Raw genomic sequence first — 16938 nt, forward strand, 5'->3', positions numbered from 1 at the left:
CTATGGCTTGGAGACGGGGGTCATCGCCACCCCCTAGAGTCAGACAGGACTGGGCTAAATGTCCAGGGGAACCTTTAGCTTTATGGCTGTTTAGAAAGAAGCAACACCTCACAACCTGCCTTTCCATCCATCTTTTTTCTTCACCCATTTGCAGACTTCCGATTTTGTTTGGCAAACCTGAGCAGGATTTTTAATGACAGGACCTTCTGCAGGTCGTGAATTCATAGCGTCGCCAGAAATCGGAAGCGATTAGACAGCAAATAACCGTAACAGACGCCTACTAACTGCCCACCTCAGCACAAAAGTATGCACGGACCTGATCTGTTAAAAACTGCTGGAAGGAAACTCTTAATTAATTTGCAGCGGCGTGGGATCGCCTAGTTCCGGCTTGACCTCTGGACAACTACGGGACCAGCTTCATATCCGTATCCTTTTTAGTCCTACAGAACTTTTTGCAATGCTAGGTGACCTCAGAGACGTCCCGCGATAGCTCAGGTGCGGGCAAGGTGCCCAGAATGGAGTTCATTGTCCTCGGGGAGAACGCAAGAGCCCACAGCTCCTTTGGCACCCACGGCTGCCAGAGGGGGGAGCGGCTAAGGAAAATGCCCACGGAGGTCACTGACTCGCGGAGCGCCGGCCTCCCGTCCCAGAACCTGCCCGTCGAATGTTGCAATCCCCTTTCCGCCTTGCATAGTGTCCAAGAACGGGGCGGCGATCACGCTGGTAGCTCGTGACCGGCGGGCCAATTACTAGGCCAGCTGCAAGCCGTGGACCAATCAGAGTAGAGAAATTACCCCTGCCCCCAGCCAAGGAGCCAATAGGAAACCGCAGCTGCCGAGCGTCGCTGTGTGCCCGGGAGCTCTTGGCGTTCTCAATTATCCGGGAGAAGGAGCGCTGCGCTGAGAACGAGAGCAGAGCTCGGGCTGAGCGGGCCGGAGGACGCGCACCCGCAGGGACCCTCGGAACCATGGACGCCAAGAAGCACGTGGCTAACTTCGGCGCCGGACCCGCTAAGCTACCGCGGGCGGTACGTGCAACGTAGCAATAAGGGTTCGTTTGCTGGAAGCCGTGCAGTCTTGTTTACGCCGCCGTGCTTTTAGGCAAATCCCTCAGGACGGCTTAAATTGGACGGAGGAAGGCTTGCAACGCGCACCCCCGACCCGATGCATGCTGTGCTTGAAAAATAGGTTGCAGTAAGTTGGTCCTGCTCCTTTCCTTGGGAGCAGGACCCATTGAGCCTTGCAACCGAGTGCCCGTTTTTAGGGTTGCACGGCGAGTTCGTGAAGTAGAACGGGGTTCCTGTTTTATCGTGGCTGGCGTCGAAGTGTTTGGACGCTTAGCCTGCCCTTCAGAGAGCGGCCGTGGTCCCTTGGAGGCGGGGAGGGCTTTCTATACGATTGCTATCGCAGCCTCGGTGGAGATAATTAATTAGAGAAGGCTTCATCAATGCACAGATCCTTTCAGAGGGGGTGTTATTGCACGCGGCTTGTGCCTATCTTCTCGCCCTTCCAAGCTGTGAGGGGAAAGAGTTATACTTCATAACATGGTAGGCAGTGGATGAAATTCTCCCTTTAAAACAGTTCTCAAGCCTGTTGTTCGCAAGTCCAGCAGCCTGACGGCTTGAGACGAGGTCTGACCGAGGAGAGGATCCGTAATATTGCTTTTTTTAAAAAATGAGGTGAAGTCCGTGTGACAGGTTGAGACCGTCGGAGGCACTTTCTACACGGTCCCTTAGCTGTCTAATGGTGGTGCTTTGCCGAGTAAATTAAATTGGCTGGCGTGTTAGGACTAGCATCTCTCTTGCTTTGTGTTTTTTATCTAGATTAAAATTACTTTTTGCTTTGATAGGCTGGGACATTGCCCGTTTTTTCTTAGGCCTGCAAAAGGTAAATAGAGATGTCCTTGTGAAGAGGAGGCATTTGCCATAGTAAAGGGGGAACCCAGCCTTTTTCAAGGACATCTTAGAAGGTCTGTTAAATAGGATGTCTGCATTGCAGGGTATTTCCCCTTCATTTCTTCCCCATTATCCCTTGTGCCTTGTCTCTGAGGAGCCAAGCCCCTCTTTTGTTTTTCTGAATTTAATTTTAGCTATTGAAGAACAGAAATCCATATGCTTTTTAAAAAATAATCCTATATCTCACTGGGGCCATCCAATCAACTGACAGGACATTTAATTTTATGTGCATCCTGAGACCAATTATTTGGATGTGTTGTATTTTCAGGGTGGAAAAATCAACTGAGGTTGTAAAAATAGCAGGCTCTTTGTGAATTGAGATTGACTCATAGAGAAATGAATATCATTTTTAAAAAAACTTTGTGAAAAGCCAGCAGTTGTGAAAAGTCCAGGAGAAGCCCACCCTTTCTGTGCTCCAACACCTGGGAAAAAAAGAAATGTTTCCCATTTTTCCAGACAATAAAGCTGGAGTATCTGAGTGCTTGGAGCTTTAAAAAAAAAGAAATACTGTAAATTATCCATTTTGTTTGTGAATCCAAGCTAAGCCTTAAAGGATCCATTGTCTTCTGTTAGTGAATAGACCCTTTGTAAGTATGTAGGGCAGAAGATACTGTAAGTACAGTATTTGCAATAGACTAGTTTAACTTGAGGCAGCTTTTTACATGCTAGGAATAGACTTGAAATAACATATGTTAATAATTTGTTAAGTTATAGACATCCCTTTTGAAAGTTGCATCAGCAGCAGTCTTGATCCGATTACATCTGGGAGAGGTGTGGCTTCTACTCTACATCTGGTTTTCCAGCTTTCCAAAAGAATTGTATTCCTTAGCATTTCTTAATAGTTGTGTGTTGCTCTTGGTTACACCTAGAAAGTGTAACCAAGAGCTGCTGTTGGCTGGTTTTTCCCCTGAAGTTGGTTTGCATAATTAGCATTTTCTGAGAAGGGTACATTATTAACATTCTATTATCTTGAGAAATCTTTTCATAGAGAAAGTTTCTATTCCAGTCCAGATCCATGTACACACTGCCTTGAACTTATAAGAGGGAAGGCTAGCTGGAAATGCAACCAGTAGACAGCATAACTATACCAGGGTCTTATTTGAGATGCAGAATCTGATTAATCTGTTAACATTTCACCAAGGAAAGAGTTTGTATATTTTAATAGTGTTTGCACATAAATGCGTGTGCCAGAATTTTGTAAAAATGTTTTTATTTTTCAAACATTTTTGAAGCTGATTGCAAAAGAGGCTTACTGTTAGTGTTAGATAAGATTTTTTTTAAAAAAAATCCTGACTCAAAAGTGTCACTCATTGATTACCAGAGCATTGCATTCTAAATACGTATAATAATACTGTCCAACTGTTTTATTTTTCCAAAAAACTTGCAAGGGGGGACATATTTGTATATGGGACATTATTTTATTACTACCATATTTTAAAGCAGAGTAAAGTGTGCTGCTTATATTTTGCCCCATACTGCTTGAAGCAATCTCTTGGTGGTTTACATGTTAATTATGCAGGGTACCTATTGCCCACTCCACCAAGCTGACTTTTCAGTTTATTGACCTCAGAGAGTTGGAAAGCTGAATCAACTGGCTACCTGAGCTCCTCAGAATTGGGATCAAACTCAGGTCATGAGCAGAGTATTGACTGCAGTACAGTGGTGCCTCGCTTGACGTTAATTCGTTCCAGTGAAATCGCTGTAGAGCGAAAACGTCGTCAAACGAAATAAAAAAACAATTGAAATGCATTGAAAACCGTTCAGTGCATTCCAATGGGCTGAATACCTGCTTGTCCAGTGAAGATCCTCCATGCGGCGGCCATTTTCAGTGCCTGTAAAGCAAGGAATCCGTCCTAGAAAACCGCAGGGGCCCATTTTCTTCAGCCGGCGGCCATTTTGAAACACGACGATCAGCTGTTTGCTGATCATCGTAAAGCGAAAATCGGTTCCCGAAGCAGGGAACCGATCATCGCACAGCGAAAAAACCCCATTTAAAACATTGTTTTGTGATCGCAAAAAGCGATTGCAAAAACGTCATCATAAAGCGGATTCATTGAGCGGGGTAATCGTCCAGCGGGGCATGACTGTACATCAGTTTAGCTACTGCACCACAAGGCTCTTTCAAGTATGCGGTGGTGTGATTGAAACATTAGGAACTGTATAGGTTTCACACAGTGAAGCAACCAAGCACTAACCAATGCATAAGAAAATTTATTAATTCTTGCCAGTGTTGTAATAGTAAATCTAGAAGTGCTTGTGCTAACTAGCCAGATCTCACCCCAATGAGTCAAAAAATTCAGGCAGTTCTATTATGCTGTCTCAACAAATGAGGAGACTTTTGCTTTTGTAAAAGAAGTAGCTCTTAATTGCCCATTGAAGGCCAAATCCTCAAATATTTTCTGTAGCATAGTACATCAGAAGTACTATGCTACAAAGTGCTGTTTCTGTTTGTTTTCCAGCTATAGTGTAGTTTGCAGCTAAGCTCAGAGAGAACAAGGAAATGGGTGGTGGATGGTGGCTTAGTCCTTGCTACTGAGAAAATCCGGAGGTTTCAGTCCTGTGAGACCTAAGTACACTGTATCAGTGCTTTCAGTTTTGCGTTCCAAATGTTATTCATGTATCTAACTTGAATGGTCATACCAACCAGATAGGCGGGGTATAAATAAAATAAATAAATAAAAGCATGAAACACGGCTAAAATTGTACAAGAAATTAGATGCAGAGACCCAATAGCACAGTGACAGAAAAATTGTGTTCTATTTGCAGACGTATCTAGGGCCTCATGAGCCAAGATGCTAATTTCCACATCTAGAAACAGTGCACCCCTGAAAGGAAAAAACTGTTAAAATAACACCAACTTGATCCAGTCTTCATCTGGCAGATAGTTTTGGGCTTGGTCAGCTGGGAGATAATATCGCTTTGTTCACACACTTAATGTTTCATGCAGGTGAGATTGAAAGATTGGTTTTGTCTGGATCAATAACTGTTTGAAGAGAAGGAAATACCCATTTGCCTTAAAATGCAATATGTCCCTGAGAACAGTTACTGGTATTTCCAGCTAAAACAAAACAAAAAGGTGATAGAAAATAAGATTCTGCCCCCTATTGATTACTGCTATGATAGAGAATGACTGTTATTAGAGAAGGGCATAAACCTCAGTTTGGAGATTCATCCTGGTTCGTAACCATGGCACCTGTGTCATGTGTTCTCTTCCTCCACCTTCCCAGCTAATAAACCACTCACCAGTCAGATTGTGCACTCCTCCTCTACAGCTGTTCAACCAGTCCCCGGCAGGAACACAGGTTTGCCTGTCCTGCCTCCTTGCCTGTGTGGGCGATCAGCCAAGGAGATGGGGCAGGAAAGCCTGTACAGTTGCGCCTCGCAAGACAAATGTCTTGCGGGACGAAAAACTCGCAAGAAGAATGTTTTTGGCGATGGGGTTGATGACTTGCAAGACAAATGTTCCTATGGCCATGCTTCGCAAGATAAATGCTTTCCATTTTTTGTTCCTGCCTCATGTTTGCTGATTTTTAAATGTTTTTCTATATTGCATTTTTTAAAAATCATCTGCACGATATGTATGGCTTTAAAGAGCACTTAATAAACCCTTTGTAAACCAAATTTGACTTTGTTCTGACTTTTTTTGCCCATAGGAATACATTAATTAGATTTCAGTGCATTCCTATGGGAAAATGAGTTTCACAAGACAAATTTTTTGCAAGACAACATTAACCACGGAACGAATTAAATTTGTCTTGTGAGGCACCACTGCACTCTTGCCAAAGATTGACCAAACAGCTGAAGAAGAGGAAGAGAGGAGTGTGTGCTGATTGGGGGATCCCCCTGGGGAGGTGGGGGAAGGGTGCCACATATATGAACCAGCACGAACTTCCAAACTGAGGCTCATGCCCATCTCTAACTATTATTGTTACTGCAGGGCTATTATTGTTGGAGTAGCTTTTAGTGTATAATTCTACCTTCCTATCTTTGTTTTATCTGCCTGTACTTAACTTCTGTCAGTATATTTACATGAGTGGTGCTGTTGGTGTGTGGTTACGTTGAATTAATTTATTTTGCAGGTTTTGTTAGAAGCCCAGAAAGAGCTGGTGGATTATAAAGGCCTTGGCATTAGCGTTCTTGGTAAGGTACCTGTATTTATTCTAGTTTTTCTTAAAGTACTTGGGGGTTTAAAATTGTTTTTCAAAATAAATGCAACATAAACAAACTGCATATTTTCATTGTTAATGTTCTCAGTTTCAGAATTATTGTATCTGAAATATCTATCTGTATTATTTGTTTAAAATACTTCTAGGTCATCTGTAAGTGTGAAAAATCACTCCGGATAGCTTGCTGTACAGTGGGGTCTCGACCTACGGAATTAATCTGTATGGGAACGGAGTCCGTACATCGAAAAGTACGGAGGTCGAAAATGCATTCCCCATAGGAATGCATTGAAAACCATTTAATCCATAACCCGCCCAAACCCCCCACATACAAAATTAAAATAACATTTTAAAAATAAAAACTTACCTTTCTGAAGTCTTCCAGGGGCCCTCCGCCGCCGCCATCACCACTGCTGGAGGACTCAGAGGGCTTCGGCGCGGCTGCCGGAAGCCTCTCGGAGCTCCACCACCACCGCCATCACCGTTGCAGGACTCCGAGGGCCTCGGTGTGGCTGCCAGAGGCCTCTCGGAGCTCCCCCCCCCCCGCCGACACAGGCTTTCCCAGGGTGGATGGGCCTTCCAGGGGAGGGCTTCCCCAGGTAGGCCCGGTCTACCAAGCTTTCCCAGGCAGTAGACAGGGCCTAGCGGGGGAAGCCCTCCCTGGTAGGCCCGGTCCACCCTGGGAAAGCCTGTGTCGGCGGGGGGGGGGAGCTCCGAGAGGCCTCTGGCAGCCACACCGAGGCCCTCGGAGTCCTGCAACGGTGATGGCGGTGGTGGTGGAGCTCCGTGCTTCGGAGGCACGATCGGCAGCGGCGGGGACCTCCAGGAGGCCTCCCATGGCGGCAGGGAAGGCCTCCGGAAGTCCCCCCACCGCCACTGCTGGGAGCCTTCGGATTGGAGGGGGGAACCTCCGGATGCCTTCCAAGGTTCCCCCCCCGCCGCTGAAAAGTCGAAAAGTACTTAAATGTAGCCGACCGTAAGTCGAGACTCCACTGTAATAGTAATATAACATCAACTACAGAAAACTGCAATCGGGATTAATAAGTAATAGGCGTTCACAATAAAATTGAAATTAACAACCCCAGTTTCTCAAAACTTAAGATCAATTAGAAATAAAAACACATTTGTCTTATTTTTTTCACACATTTTTCTGAGGAACTCAGATCAATATACAATAACCAGAATCCTGTTGATGATTTACACATGCATTGGTTAAATTGTGTAACTCAACTGTGTCGAATTGCTACTAAATAACAAGATGCTGATCATCATGTTACATGGCATATGCCCAAATGCACAACAGACATGCCCATAGTAATGTGACGACTCGTCATTTTAGCAGCAATTTGCTATGGTGAGTTTTATAATTCAGCCGACACACACGTAAATTGTCAGTGGGATTCTTGCAATTGTGAATGTCTGCAGGGGTGGAGGATGAAGGTTGCCAAATAAAGGAGCCTCTCCTTCCTGAGATGTTGAGGCTAAAACATAAGACAGGGGATGGACTTTTACGATGTTGCAGATGTGAGGCAGACCATGAATAGGGCCCCCAACATACTTTTAGGCCATCTTATTGTGAAAGTGAATTATTGCAGAATACAGTTTCATTTGGGTAACCAGGTGTTATAACAAGCCAGAGCCTGGGGAGGGGGATTTGTTGGCCAGGCAGGTAGTAAAATGTGCTCAATAGCTACTGTAGGTGCTGCCATTCAGGTTAGGGCTTGAATTCTTATCAACAGGATACACAATGTGTGGTGAATTTTTCCAGGCCCCGCTCTGCTACTGGAGCTTCTAGAAGGTTTACTGCAAGTGCATAACCTTCCCACCCCTCTTTGCCCTGCTGCTGCCAGGACTTGCATAAGAAGGCTCTCAAGGTGCTGTGTCCCTTGCTTTCCTCAAGTACCACAGTAAGCCCAAATGCTTACCTTGGTACCACATACCTTGGTACCCAGCCAATGGGCCTGGGTCAAAGCTGAGAATTGGTGTGGACAAGTGTCCAGAGTTGAAAACCAGTAATTTCTTCTCCCGCACAGTTTACCATGAAATCAGTCTGGAAACTCAGGGAGCATATCTGTTCCCTGAAATTTTAGCCCTTGTACTGAGAACCAACAACCGTTGTGTAATCCTATTTTAAATCATAGCTGCCTTATGTGGGATAATGGGCTGAGAAACCATGGTTGGTCTGGTATTAGCCCCAGTGAGCTTCATAGTTCAGCTACACTTGGGTTTTCTTAATTGAGCTTCAGTGCTGCTCTAGCCACTGTTGTACAACATCATCTCTTACTATTCCCCTTTCCCCTTCTTTGTGAAGTGAATTGAGCCCACAGCTACGTTTGCTGTACTTTCTTCAGCAGCTTCCCCCAGCTCAGCAGTTTCTTTGCCTTCAGCTCCTGTCAGCTTTAGTCCTCCTCCTGAGTCAAGTAGTTCAAAACATCTGTAGAGCACTGGGTTGGGTTGAACTGTTCTATAGCAATGCAGTAGTAGACTGAAAAGTAATCAGTGTTTTGCCCTCATTTTGCTAATGGGTGTGAAAGCTTTGTGGTATCTCTACATGTGGTGGGGAGGGTGTCCTAGTCCCTTCTACTCCATCATCACATTCATCAAGTAAAGAGGGAGAGGCTGTTTTGGTCATTCAGACTCTTCGCATGAAATGTGACCACAGTTTCCCCTTCATGTTTTGGCTCGTGGGGATTGCCTACAAGGAGAGGAAAGTGTCTCTTTCTTCAAGCTGTTGCTTTTAGATGATGATTAAAATAATAGGGGGCTAGAATGCTTGCCTCTTGGCTTAGAGAGGAAACAAACGTAATGAATGACTGAGCAGTGTCAAAGAACTCTGGGCCTGAAAGCACTGTTCATTTCACCAGTGGAAGCTAATCCATACATGGCGCTACCCAGATATCATAACTTGCACTGTATGTAGTTTTCATGTGCTCACTGGTACATGTAGTGGTATGTGGAGAAGGGATGGTACCTGTGGATCAGCAAAAACATTCAGACAGCAGAGCTTAGAAAACCTACTTTTCTGGACTACATCTTCCAGAATCCCCCCAGTCAGCATGGCCAGTGGAAGAGTAAAGGAATCAAAGTTTTAAGAAAATCATTGCTGTATTTTGACTAAAAAACAAGGCTTCATTCAAGCTTCGTGATGCCCATAACATTCCTCGTGACTTTAACAAATTAATTAATTCTGCTTATGTGTCTCATGATTTTTTTAAAAAAAATTCTGTTTTGTATCATAGAAATGAGCCACAGAACATCTGATTTTGCGAAAATCATTAAAACAGCAGAAAACTGCTTGCGGGAACTCCTGTAAGTTATAATTTTCAGTATTTTTATTTAAAAGGGAAAAATATTGTCAGTGTTAAAAGACATTATAGCTGTAGTACAGTTGTCCATCTTCATGTATGAGATTCTTTAATACAAAAGTTCTGAATGCCTGTTTTATCCAGACAGAAATAAAGTAAGGCAATTTGTACCTCTGTCTCTGGCACGAACCTTATGTGGGTTTAGAAACCTTACGTGTAGGTTTGGTTATTGGTTTTACCATTAAGTGACTAGAGACAAATTAGCACTTATATCCATGCCCAACTCTGTGGCTAGTCAAACCAAGAATTTGCATTCATTTCCTCATATAGGCAGTGGAACAAAATTTAGTCCTGATTTAAGTTCTCATATTGATTAAAATGAGAGGTAAGTGACTAGATGGAATGAATCCAGTATTTCTAAAGATCAGAATAAGGTAGGGATGAGCATAACTTAAAAGCAAAGAAGAGGCAAGAAAGAAAGGGGAGATGTTAAAGCCACCTCTTTCTGTCCATTTTGGATATCTTGGAATACAACAGAGTCCTGTTGTCAAAACCAGAGCTAATCGCAAACCAAGTAAACTAGAGGTAATGGTCTTGGATTTTATTTGTTTTATTCATTTATTTACTTTATTTACTTTATTTACTTTATTTATTTATTTATTTATTTATTTATTTATTTAATTTATACCCCGCCCCTCTAGACCATTATAAAATGTCTTTCTCCAATAAAAGGATACAAGACAGTGTATATATACACATTTAAGATTACAACAAATTAAGATTCAGATGTTTACCCAATTAAAAATTCACATGAAATGTGTTGAAAGGAGGCTACACTGAAACATTTTGACAAGGAGCATTTCTTTTGTTTGTATGCTGTCTATGAAAATCTGGTGTCCACCAGGCGTCTGATAAGAGTGACAATAATGGAACAGAAGAATGTTACGGATCTTGATTCAACAGAATACTTCTCCCACCCCTTTCTCTTTTACACAGCAATATACCAGAAAACTACAAAGTGATTTTTCTCCAAGGAGGTGGATCGGGACAGTTTAGCGGTGTTCCCCTGAACCTTATTGGGCTAAAAGAGGCAAGGTGTGCTGATTATGTGGTTACAGGAGCTTGGTCAGCAAAAGCAGCCAAGGAAGCAGAGAAATATGCCAAAGTAAACCTTGTTCATCCTAAACTGTCTAGTTACACAAGTAAGTCAACTTCAGGATTCCAGCTGGAACAAATGTTCTGCCATGCATAGCAGCATTCTTTTCTGTCATATATAAGTTCTGTGGTTTGTTAAAATCCTTGTCAGAGCTATGAATCTGTATAAACCCACAAAGAGTCCATATGCAGTATAACTGATTACACATCTGAGGATGATGATTATTCGAGGTTGTTTGGTGTTCAGATGTTCATCACGTGGTAGAAACATAAACATTTTTATGACTGATCTGGATTGGAGCTTGGAATACTTATTTTCTTGTACAAAAACCTCCCAGTCAATTAGCAAGCACTGCTGCTGAATTTCACCCTAAAATACAACAATAGTTTTTAATCCTTCCGTTAAAAAAAAAGAGATGTTACTTAGATGCAGAGAAGCGTATGAGACTGTGCAAACAGTGCTTGGAATCCAAAGCTGGGTTTGGTGGGGCTTCTTTCTAATGGTTACTGAGTGCCATTTTGGTTCCTTTCAGAGTTCTGTAGTCGTTGAACCAGTCTGACTTTCTGTTCTTGCTACCTTTTGTCCCTACCATTGTCCCCAAATACAATCAGTTCTATGAACTGGAGCCATAGAAATGTGTGTAAACTGCATAATTATTGCAGTGAAAACTGAGTACTGAAGAGTGAATTATTTTGGTACAGCATAATTTTATTTGTAGTTATTGTTGCTGGTTGAATTTTTGTTGGGTCTTCAGAAAACAGAGGTTAGGCTGCAGCTATAAAAGTCCGAATGCCGTTAGTGGTGTCTCTTCTTATTAGACCCCCATAGGTTTCAGTGATAATCATAACCTAAGAAGTCAGAACTGAGAGACAGGCAACTCACTGAAGCATCACTTGTCCACTTTCTCCAAAATGCTTTTCTGGCAACAAAGGTTTTTCTTGTCTGCGCAAGAGAACGACAGTTTGAAAGGCAAATGCCAATAAAGGTTTAATGAAGGGCTATTCAAAATGGTGGAGAGTATTGCTAGAACTAGAGGTAGGATCTTGTTTTTTAATCACTTAGCTGATAGTCTCTGATGTTCTCTAGTGCAGTTCAAGTAACCTCTTTAATGCGAATTTCTTGCAATATTCTAGTGCTGCTTCTGAAAGAGACTCCTAGAGGTCCCCTCCTGCTGTCCCTGAGGCTTTTGCAATCAAATTGATGGCAACTCAGTATTGCTGTATATTATTTTAGGAAGAAAAACAGTTAAGAAATTACGGTACTGAAAACATAATAACGACACTGTATAACAAAAATGTATAACAGAAACAACTTTGAACACCTTAAGGATTAATACATTTATTTCAATATGAGTGTTTGCAATTTCAATCCACTTTTTCAGACACATGGAAAAAGAGGATTGCAATCCACGAAAGCTGGCACTAAAATAAATCTGCTTGTCTTCAGATGCCAAAAATCTTTTATTTGCTTCTTTTACATGTACTGAGGACAACTATATTGGCAAATAATATGGGAATTGTTCCAGGACTGGGGCGGTCAGATTCATATTATTTTCTGTTGACCACACAGTGTACAAAATGCAAATCAACCCAGAGTCCTCCCCCATATCTGATTTTTCCTTTGCCAGTGGAGCGGCTTCTTCTTTTGGGCAATGCATTTGCATTGTTTCAGGTGCTGTGAATACTTGAGCTGGCATAGACAAATGTATATAACAGTGCAGGTGATTGGCAGTGTGAGGAAGCAAAGGGACGCTCACAAAGGTCAGTTACCCTCAAGTGTCTTAAGAAAGTGCCACCATTATTATTGCTAATAATGCCCTTTCTTTCTTGCTTGCAAGAAGCTTGCTTGCTTGGGGGAGGAGGAAATTGTTTATTAGCTATGCCTTTTGTAAATCTTGACAACTACAGTAGAAGCTGCTTTAACAAGCTGCAAATTTTCTCTGCCTATTTTCTCTGCTCTCTTTGCTGATACCTACAGTATGTTGTTGGCTATCACCTAGGGAAACCTGACCTCCTGAGTGTGAATTCATAGCAACTCCATGCAGATTTTCCCCATTGTATAGTCGCGTCCTAACATCACTATCTTTTTGAAATTGCAAACAAAAATACACAAGGTGTCTGTATATTATTTTAAAATTGCCAGACATTTTTAGGAACAGTATTGGGCAGCGCTTAATAAATTATATGCAGCCACTTTCAAGAGCCAAGTTTCTCTCTTATTGTCTTGGATCTTTCTAACATGGGCAGTGTTCAGGCACACATAAGGCTCCCTTGCAAATGATGCAAAGGGTATAGAAGAAATGTGATATTCTCAGAAGTTTTAGAATAGGGCCATGATGTGCAGAAAATTTAAATTTTAATATGAGAGGTATATACTGAAATATATTATTTGGTAAACACATATCATAATTTTATCAAGAGGGCATAGCTGCCTTGAGACTTCATAAGGAGAAAGGTGGGTTAAAAGTATTTTAAATAAATTAATATTTTAAATACAATTAAATAAATTTCCAAGGCCAATTTCTGGTGTATAGAACTTCCTGCAAAAGGAAGCCAGGCTGCCTCCTTCTCTGTTGTTGTTCAGTGAGAGGTAGGTGGGCTTTCATGTTGTTACTGGCTGCTAAGAAAGAGGCTTTTAAGGAATTGGTGCTTTTTAATTTACAAAATATTTTATTAACTCAGTAGTGGTTTAGGATTATATTTGGCTCTGTTGTGGCATTATAATTTTTCTTGTCTCTCCTTAACCAGTTCTTGTATTTATTTGTGCCTGTTCGGGATCTCCCTTAAGTTTCCATCTTAAAGGAACATCAGAATATATGTTAAGTAAATAAATAAGAAGTCGTCTTAAAAGATATATATTGAGCAGCCAATAATGGCAGTGCTATATCTATGGTAAATTATAATATCTGAACCAGGCTGTTTTGGGCTGGGCAGGTTTTAGCATTCATAAGGTGCTTTATAGTGTTATTGGGAATCCATGTGCCGACATAGAACATACAACTGACTTGCTTTTTGTGCAAAGCAGTAGCCTTTGTTCCCTTCCCAGGATGAAATGGACATTTTCCCCATGGATGTGAAGTTTTTGCATCACGTCATGAGATAGAGGTGTGTGTTTGTTTGTGTGTGTGTACACAGGTGGACATAATGAGGGGTCCAGCCCCCTGGGGCCAGACTGTCCACTCATCTGCTGTTGCTGCAAAGCTCCGCATTCCTTTCCTTTTGCTCCGGCGAGCCAAGATCAAAGAGTGGCTTGCAGACCACCAGCTCTGGAATGATAGGAAGGGAACTCAGAGCTCGCAGCAACAAAGGAGGGTGAGTGGATGGTCTGGCCCCAGAGGGCTGGACCCTCGTTATGTCCACCTGTGCAAGACATAATGAGACCCCCATCTCTAGTACACACACACACACACAAGCACACTGCATAATTGCATTTTTCACATTTTCCACATACAAATGCATTGTTGGTGCTTAAGTGTGTGAGTGGTACATCTGGAGCCTCAATCCAATGTCAGGCTGATGGACATTCACTAGCCCAGAGGGATTTCCTTCCCTCTTCTTGTTGCAGCTTCTCATACCATGTGAAATCCTACTCAGGAGTTTTCCTCAGTTCTTTGGAGCAGATATTGATGGAAGGGTGGAGTGAAATCATCCCCCCCCACCCCAATTCACTTGACAGAAATCATCATAGAGAAAGACTGCAAAAATGTTATGTTAGTGAAGATGATATGATAGACAGATGGAGGGAATGTTAAAAAACTGAGCCCAATGTTCCTTTCAGTGGGCCAAATACTTCTTATGTTGCAGAAGATTGCTTTTTTATTTGAATGCTACAATTATTTTGAATGGCAGTTTGTCTTGGCATATTAAAATGAGCACACATTATCCTGTTGATTTTACGGGATTGTGTTTCCAGAAGGATATACAAAGGGTTGCCTCTCTGTCTTTTTTCCCAGAGTTTGTTAAAGTCTCTCCGCCGGCAAGTTTTCTCTTTGTACCAAGTCCAAGAACTAATCTACTTTGCTGGCAAAGCAGTAGAAATGTGTTGAACCAGAGTTGCTGTCAAAGTTCATTGTTTAAGGAAAGCTCCATGTCATCATTACAGCCAGACTGCTGAGTCTACAATTTGGAAAACGTAACCATTGTTTGTCTGTCACCTTATCTGTTTCAGAAATTCCTGACCCTAGCACTTGGAACCTTAACCCCGATGCCTCTTATGTCTATTACTGTGCCAATGAAACCGTCCATGGTGTAGAGTTTGATTTTGCACCTGACGTTGGAAAGGCAGTCTTAGTTTGTGATATGTCCTCAAACTTTCTCTCTAGGCCTGTGGATGTTTCCAAGGTAAATCTCCCTAACAATTGTAAGCTGTAAGTTGTAAACTTCCTGGGGAGGAAAGTCGCTATGTGCTGGGTGGTTCAAACTCTTTCTCTGACTAGTTTAGGATGTTATCACGTGGGTAAGTCAAGCTACTCCTACAACAACAGATTTGCAAGTACAGGGCATGATGTGCAGTGTCGTTCTATGCTCTTGAGTCCTTCTAAGGAGATGTTGATATCCAATACAAAATGTTTATTTGCTGTTAAGCAAACAACAACAACAACATGTAGGCTAGGATTTTAAAGATTCTGTAAGAGAATAAGAATAACTTGAACCATTCTGATGGCTTAAATGCTGTTGAACTTTACCTTTGCCATATGTTTGTGGTGTCAGTGTGTCCAGCAAATTAACACCATGGATTGAATCTCAGTTGGTCAGTCTCCACCACATATGTACCTTAACCTGAGAAGGGCAATGTAACTATTGTCACATGCTTCTCATTGCTAACATTTGCTAGCAGTGAAAATTTGGCCATTTCCATTCTCCATTATAAGTTATTTTTCATTATATGAGGAAAGTGTTTGGTGTCAAGGCAAATATAAAAAATATTTAATGCCTTCGGGCTGTATTAACGGTCACTCAGCTTTTTCTTGGGTTTCATTCCAATCCACACTTACTACATCTACTTGGATTTCCATTACATGTGGCAGGAGTGTAGAGCATTTAGCCTACCAGATGTTTTGAACTTCAGCATTCGGAAGCTCGAGCCAGCATAGTAAGGGATTCAGAGTGGGCTGAAGGTCTCCCATCCCAATCTGTGTCTCCCCACCCCCCCATGAGATATTGAAATGGCAGTGTAAGTTCTGGTTATAGCACCCAAATGTGTTTTTTGTAGAGATAACATCTATCTTGTTTCTATCTCCTTCCCATCTTCAGTTTGGTGTAATTTTTGCTGGTGCCCAGAAGAATATTGGCTGTGCTGGAGTCACAGTAGTAATAGTGCGAGAAGACTTGCTCGGCTTTGCCCTCAAAGAGTGCCCCATAGTGTTGGACTACAAAGTGCAAGTGGAGAACAACTCCTTATACAACACTCCTCCTTGCTTCAGGTAATGTGGCCCAAGTGTGATGTTGTTCATCCTGTGACTCACTCAGACACAAAAACCATTTGCTTTCTTGTCAGTGATGGGAAGGTGGACAAAGACAAGGTTACTTTGTACTGGAGGAGTTGCCTTAGGCAGGTGGGTGCACTGTGGCACTACAATGTCCCAGCTACAGAGCCCAGTTTTCCCATACCACCTATTAGCATATTGGTACTCAGCAGCATGCTTTTTGGTACTTGCAGTGGAGATCCTGTTTTTTTCATGATTGGTCTGCTGAGCAGACCTGGCTGTAAGCTTGTCCCTGTGATTTTGCAATCTTGTGTGTTGCCTGGATGCCCTCCTTGACTTACCCGTCGTTCTTTGTCTGGAGCAAAGTACAAAAAAGAGCTGTGCCCTTTCCACTGAATTGTCACCTAGGTATTGGGTTTACAAAACAGGACACCTTTTAACGTCTAGTTAAAGTTCTAGTTGCAAGTAAGGTGAACCTGAATGTTGCATTGCTCTCTTTGCCTCTGAATTGCTGACAGCAGTGAAAGTGTTAGTAGGCTAAGAAGGAACAAATAGGCTGGAAGTGGATGAATGCATCTAGCTACCTGTATGGAGCCCTCTGAATGTGAACCAACTGTTCTCATTTATAGAGAACGTATCCTTACACTGCGTGAACAGAAAGCTGAAGTTATGTAAGCAATACTTAACAGCTCTCTCTCTCTGTAACAGGGGAAGCATAGATAAAATATTTTCCCCAGGCTTGTAAATCTGTGTGACGTTTGCCCCTCGTGGCCCCTGTTTGTCTTCCAAACACAGAGCACACGAAGGCAAACCAAACACCTTTTCACACACTGCCACCAGTTGATCACTAAATCAACATACTTTACTTAGGAAGGATGATGAAGGTCCCTTCAGTTTTCAGTTTTTCTTAAAACAGGTTTATTAATTACAGATGT

The 16938-nt window shown here is 42.3% G+C and overlaps 1 protein-coding gene across 1 annotated transcript in view; it reads left to right on the forward strand.

The window, feature by feature from the left end:
• Positions 1-863: 863 nt before the first annotated feature.
• The window catches only part of PSAT1 (phosphoserine aminotransferase 1), a 42758-nt gene continuing 26683 nt past the window's right edge, over positions 864-16938 (forward strand). Inside the window, exons 1-6 of the mRNA XM_020787783.3 lie at positions 864-1027; positions 6034-6094; positions 9357-9426; positions 10419-10624; positions 14746-14918; positions 15831-16000. Of these exons, the coding sequence (XP_020643442.1) occupies positions 968-1027; positions 6034-6094; positions 9357-9426; positions 10419-10624; positions 14746-14918; positions 15831-16000 (740 nt within the window). The 5' untranslated portion in view covers positions 864-967. The remainder of the gene's footprint in view (positions 1028-6033; positions 6095-9356; positions 9427-10418; positions 10625-14745; positions 14919-15830; positions 16001-16938) is intronic.

Source organism: Pogona vitticeps, chromosome 2 (assembly GCF_051106095.1).
Source record: "Pogona vitticeps strain Pit_001003342236 chromosome 2, PviZW2.1, whole genome shotgun sequence".
NCBI lineage: Eukaryota > Metazoa > Chordata > Lepidosauria > Squamata > Agamidae > Pogona > Pogona vitticeps.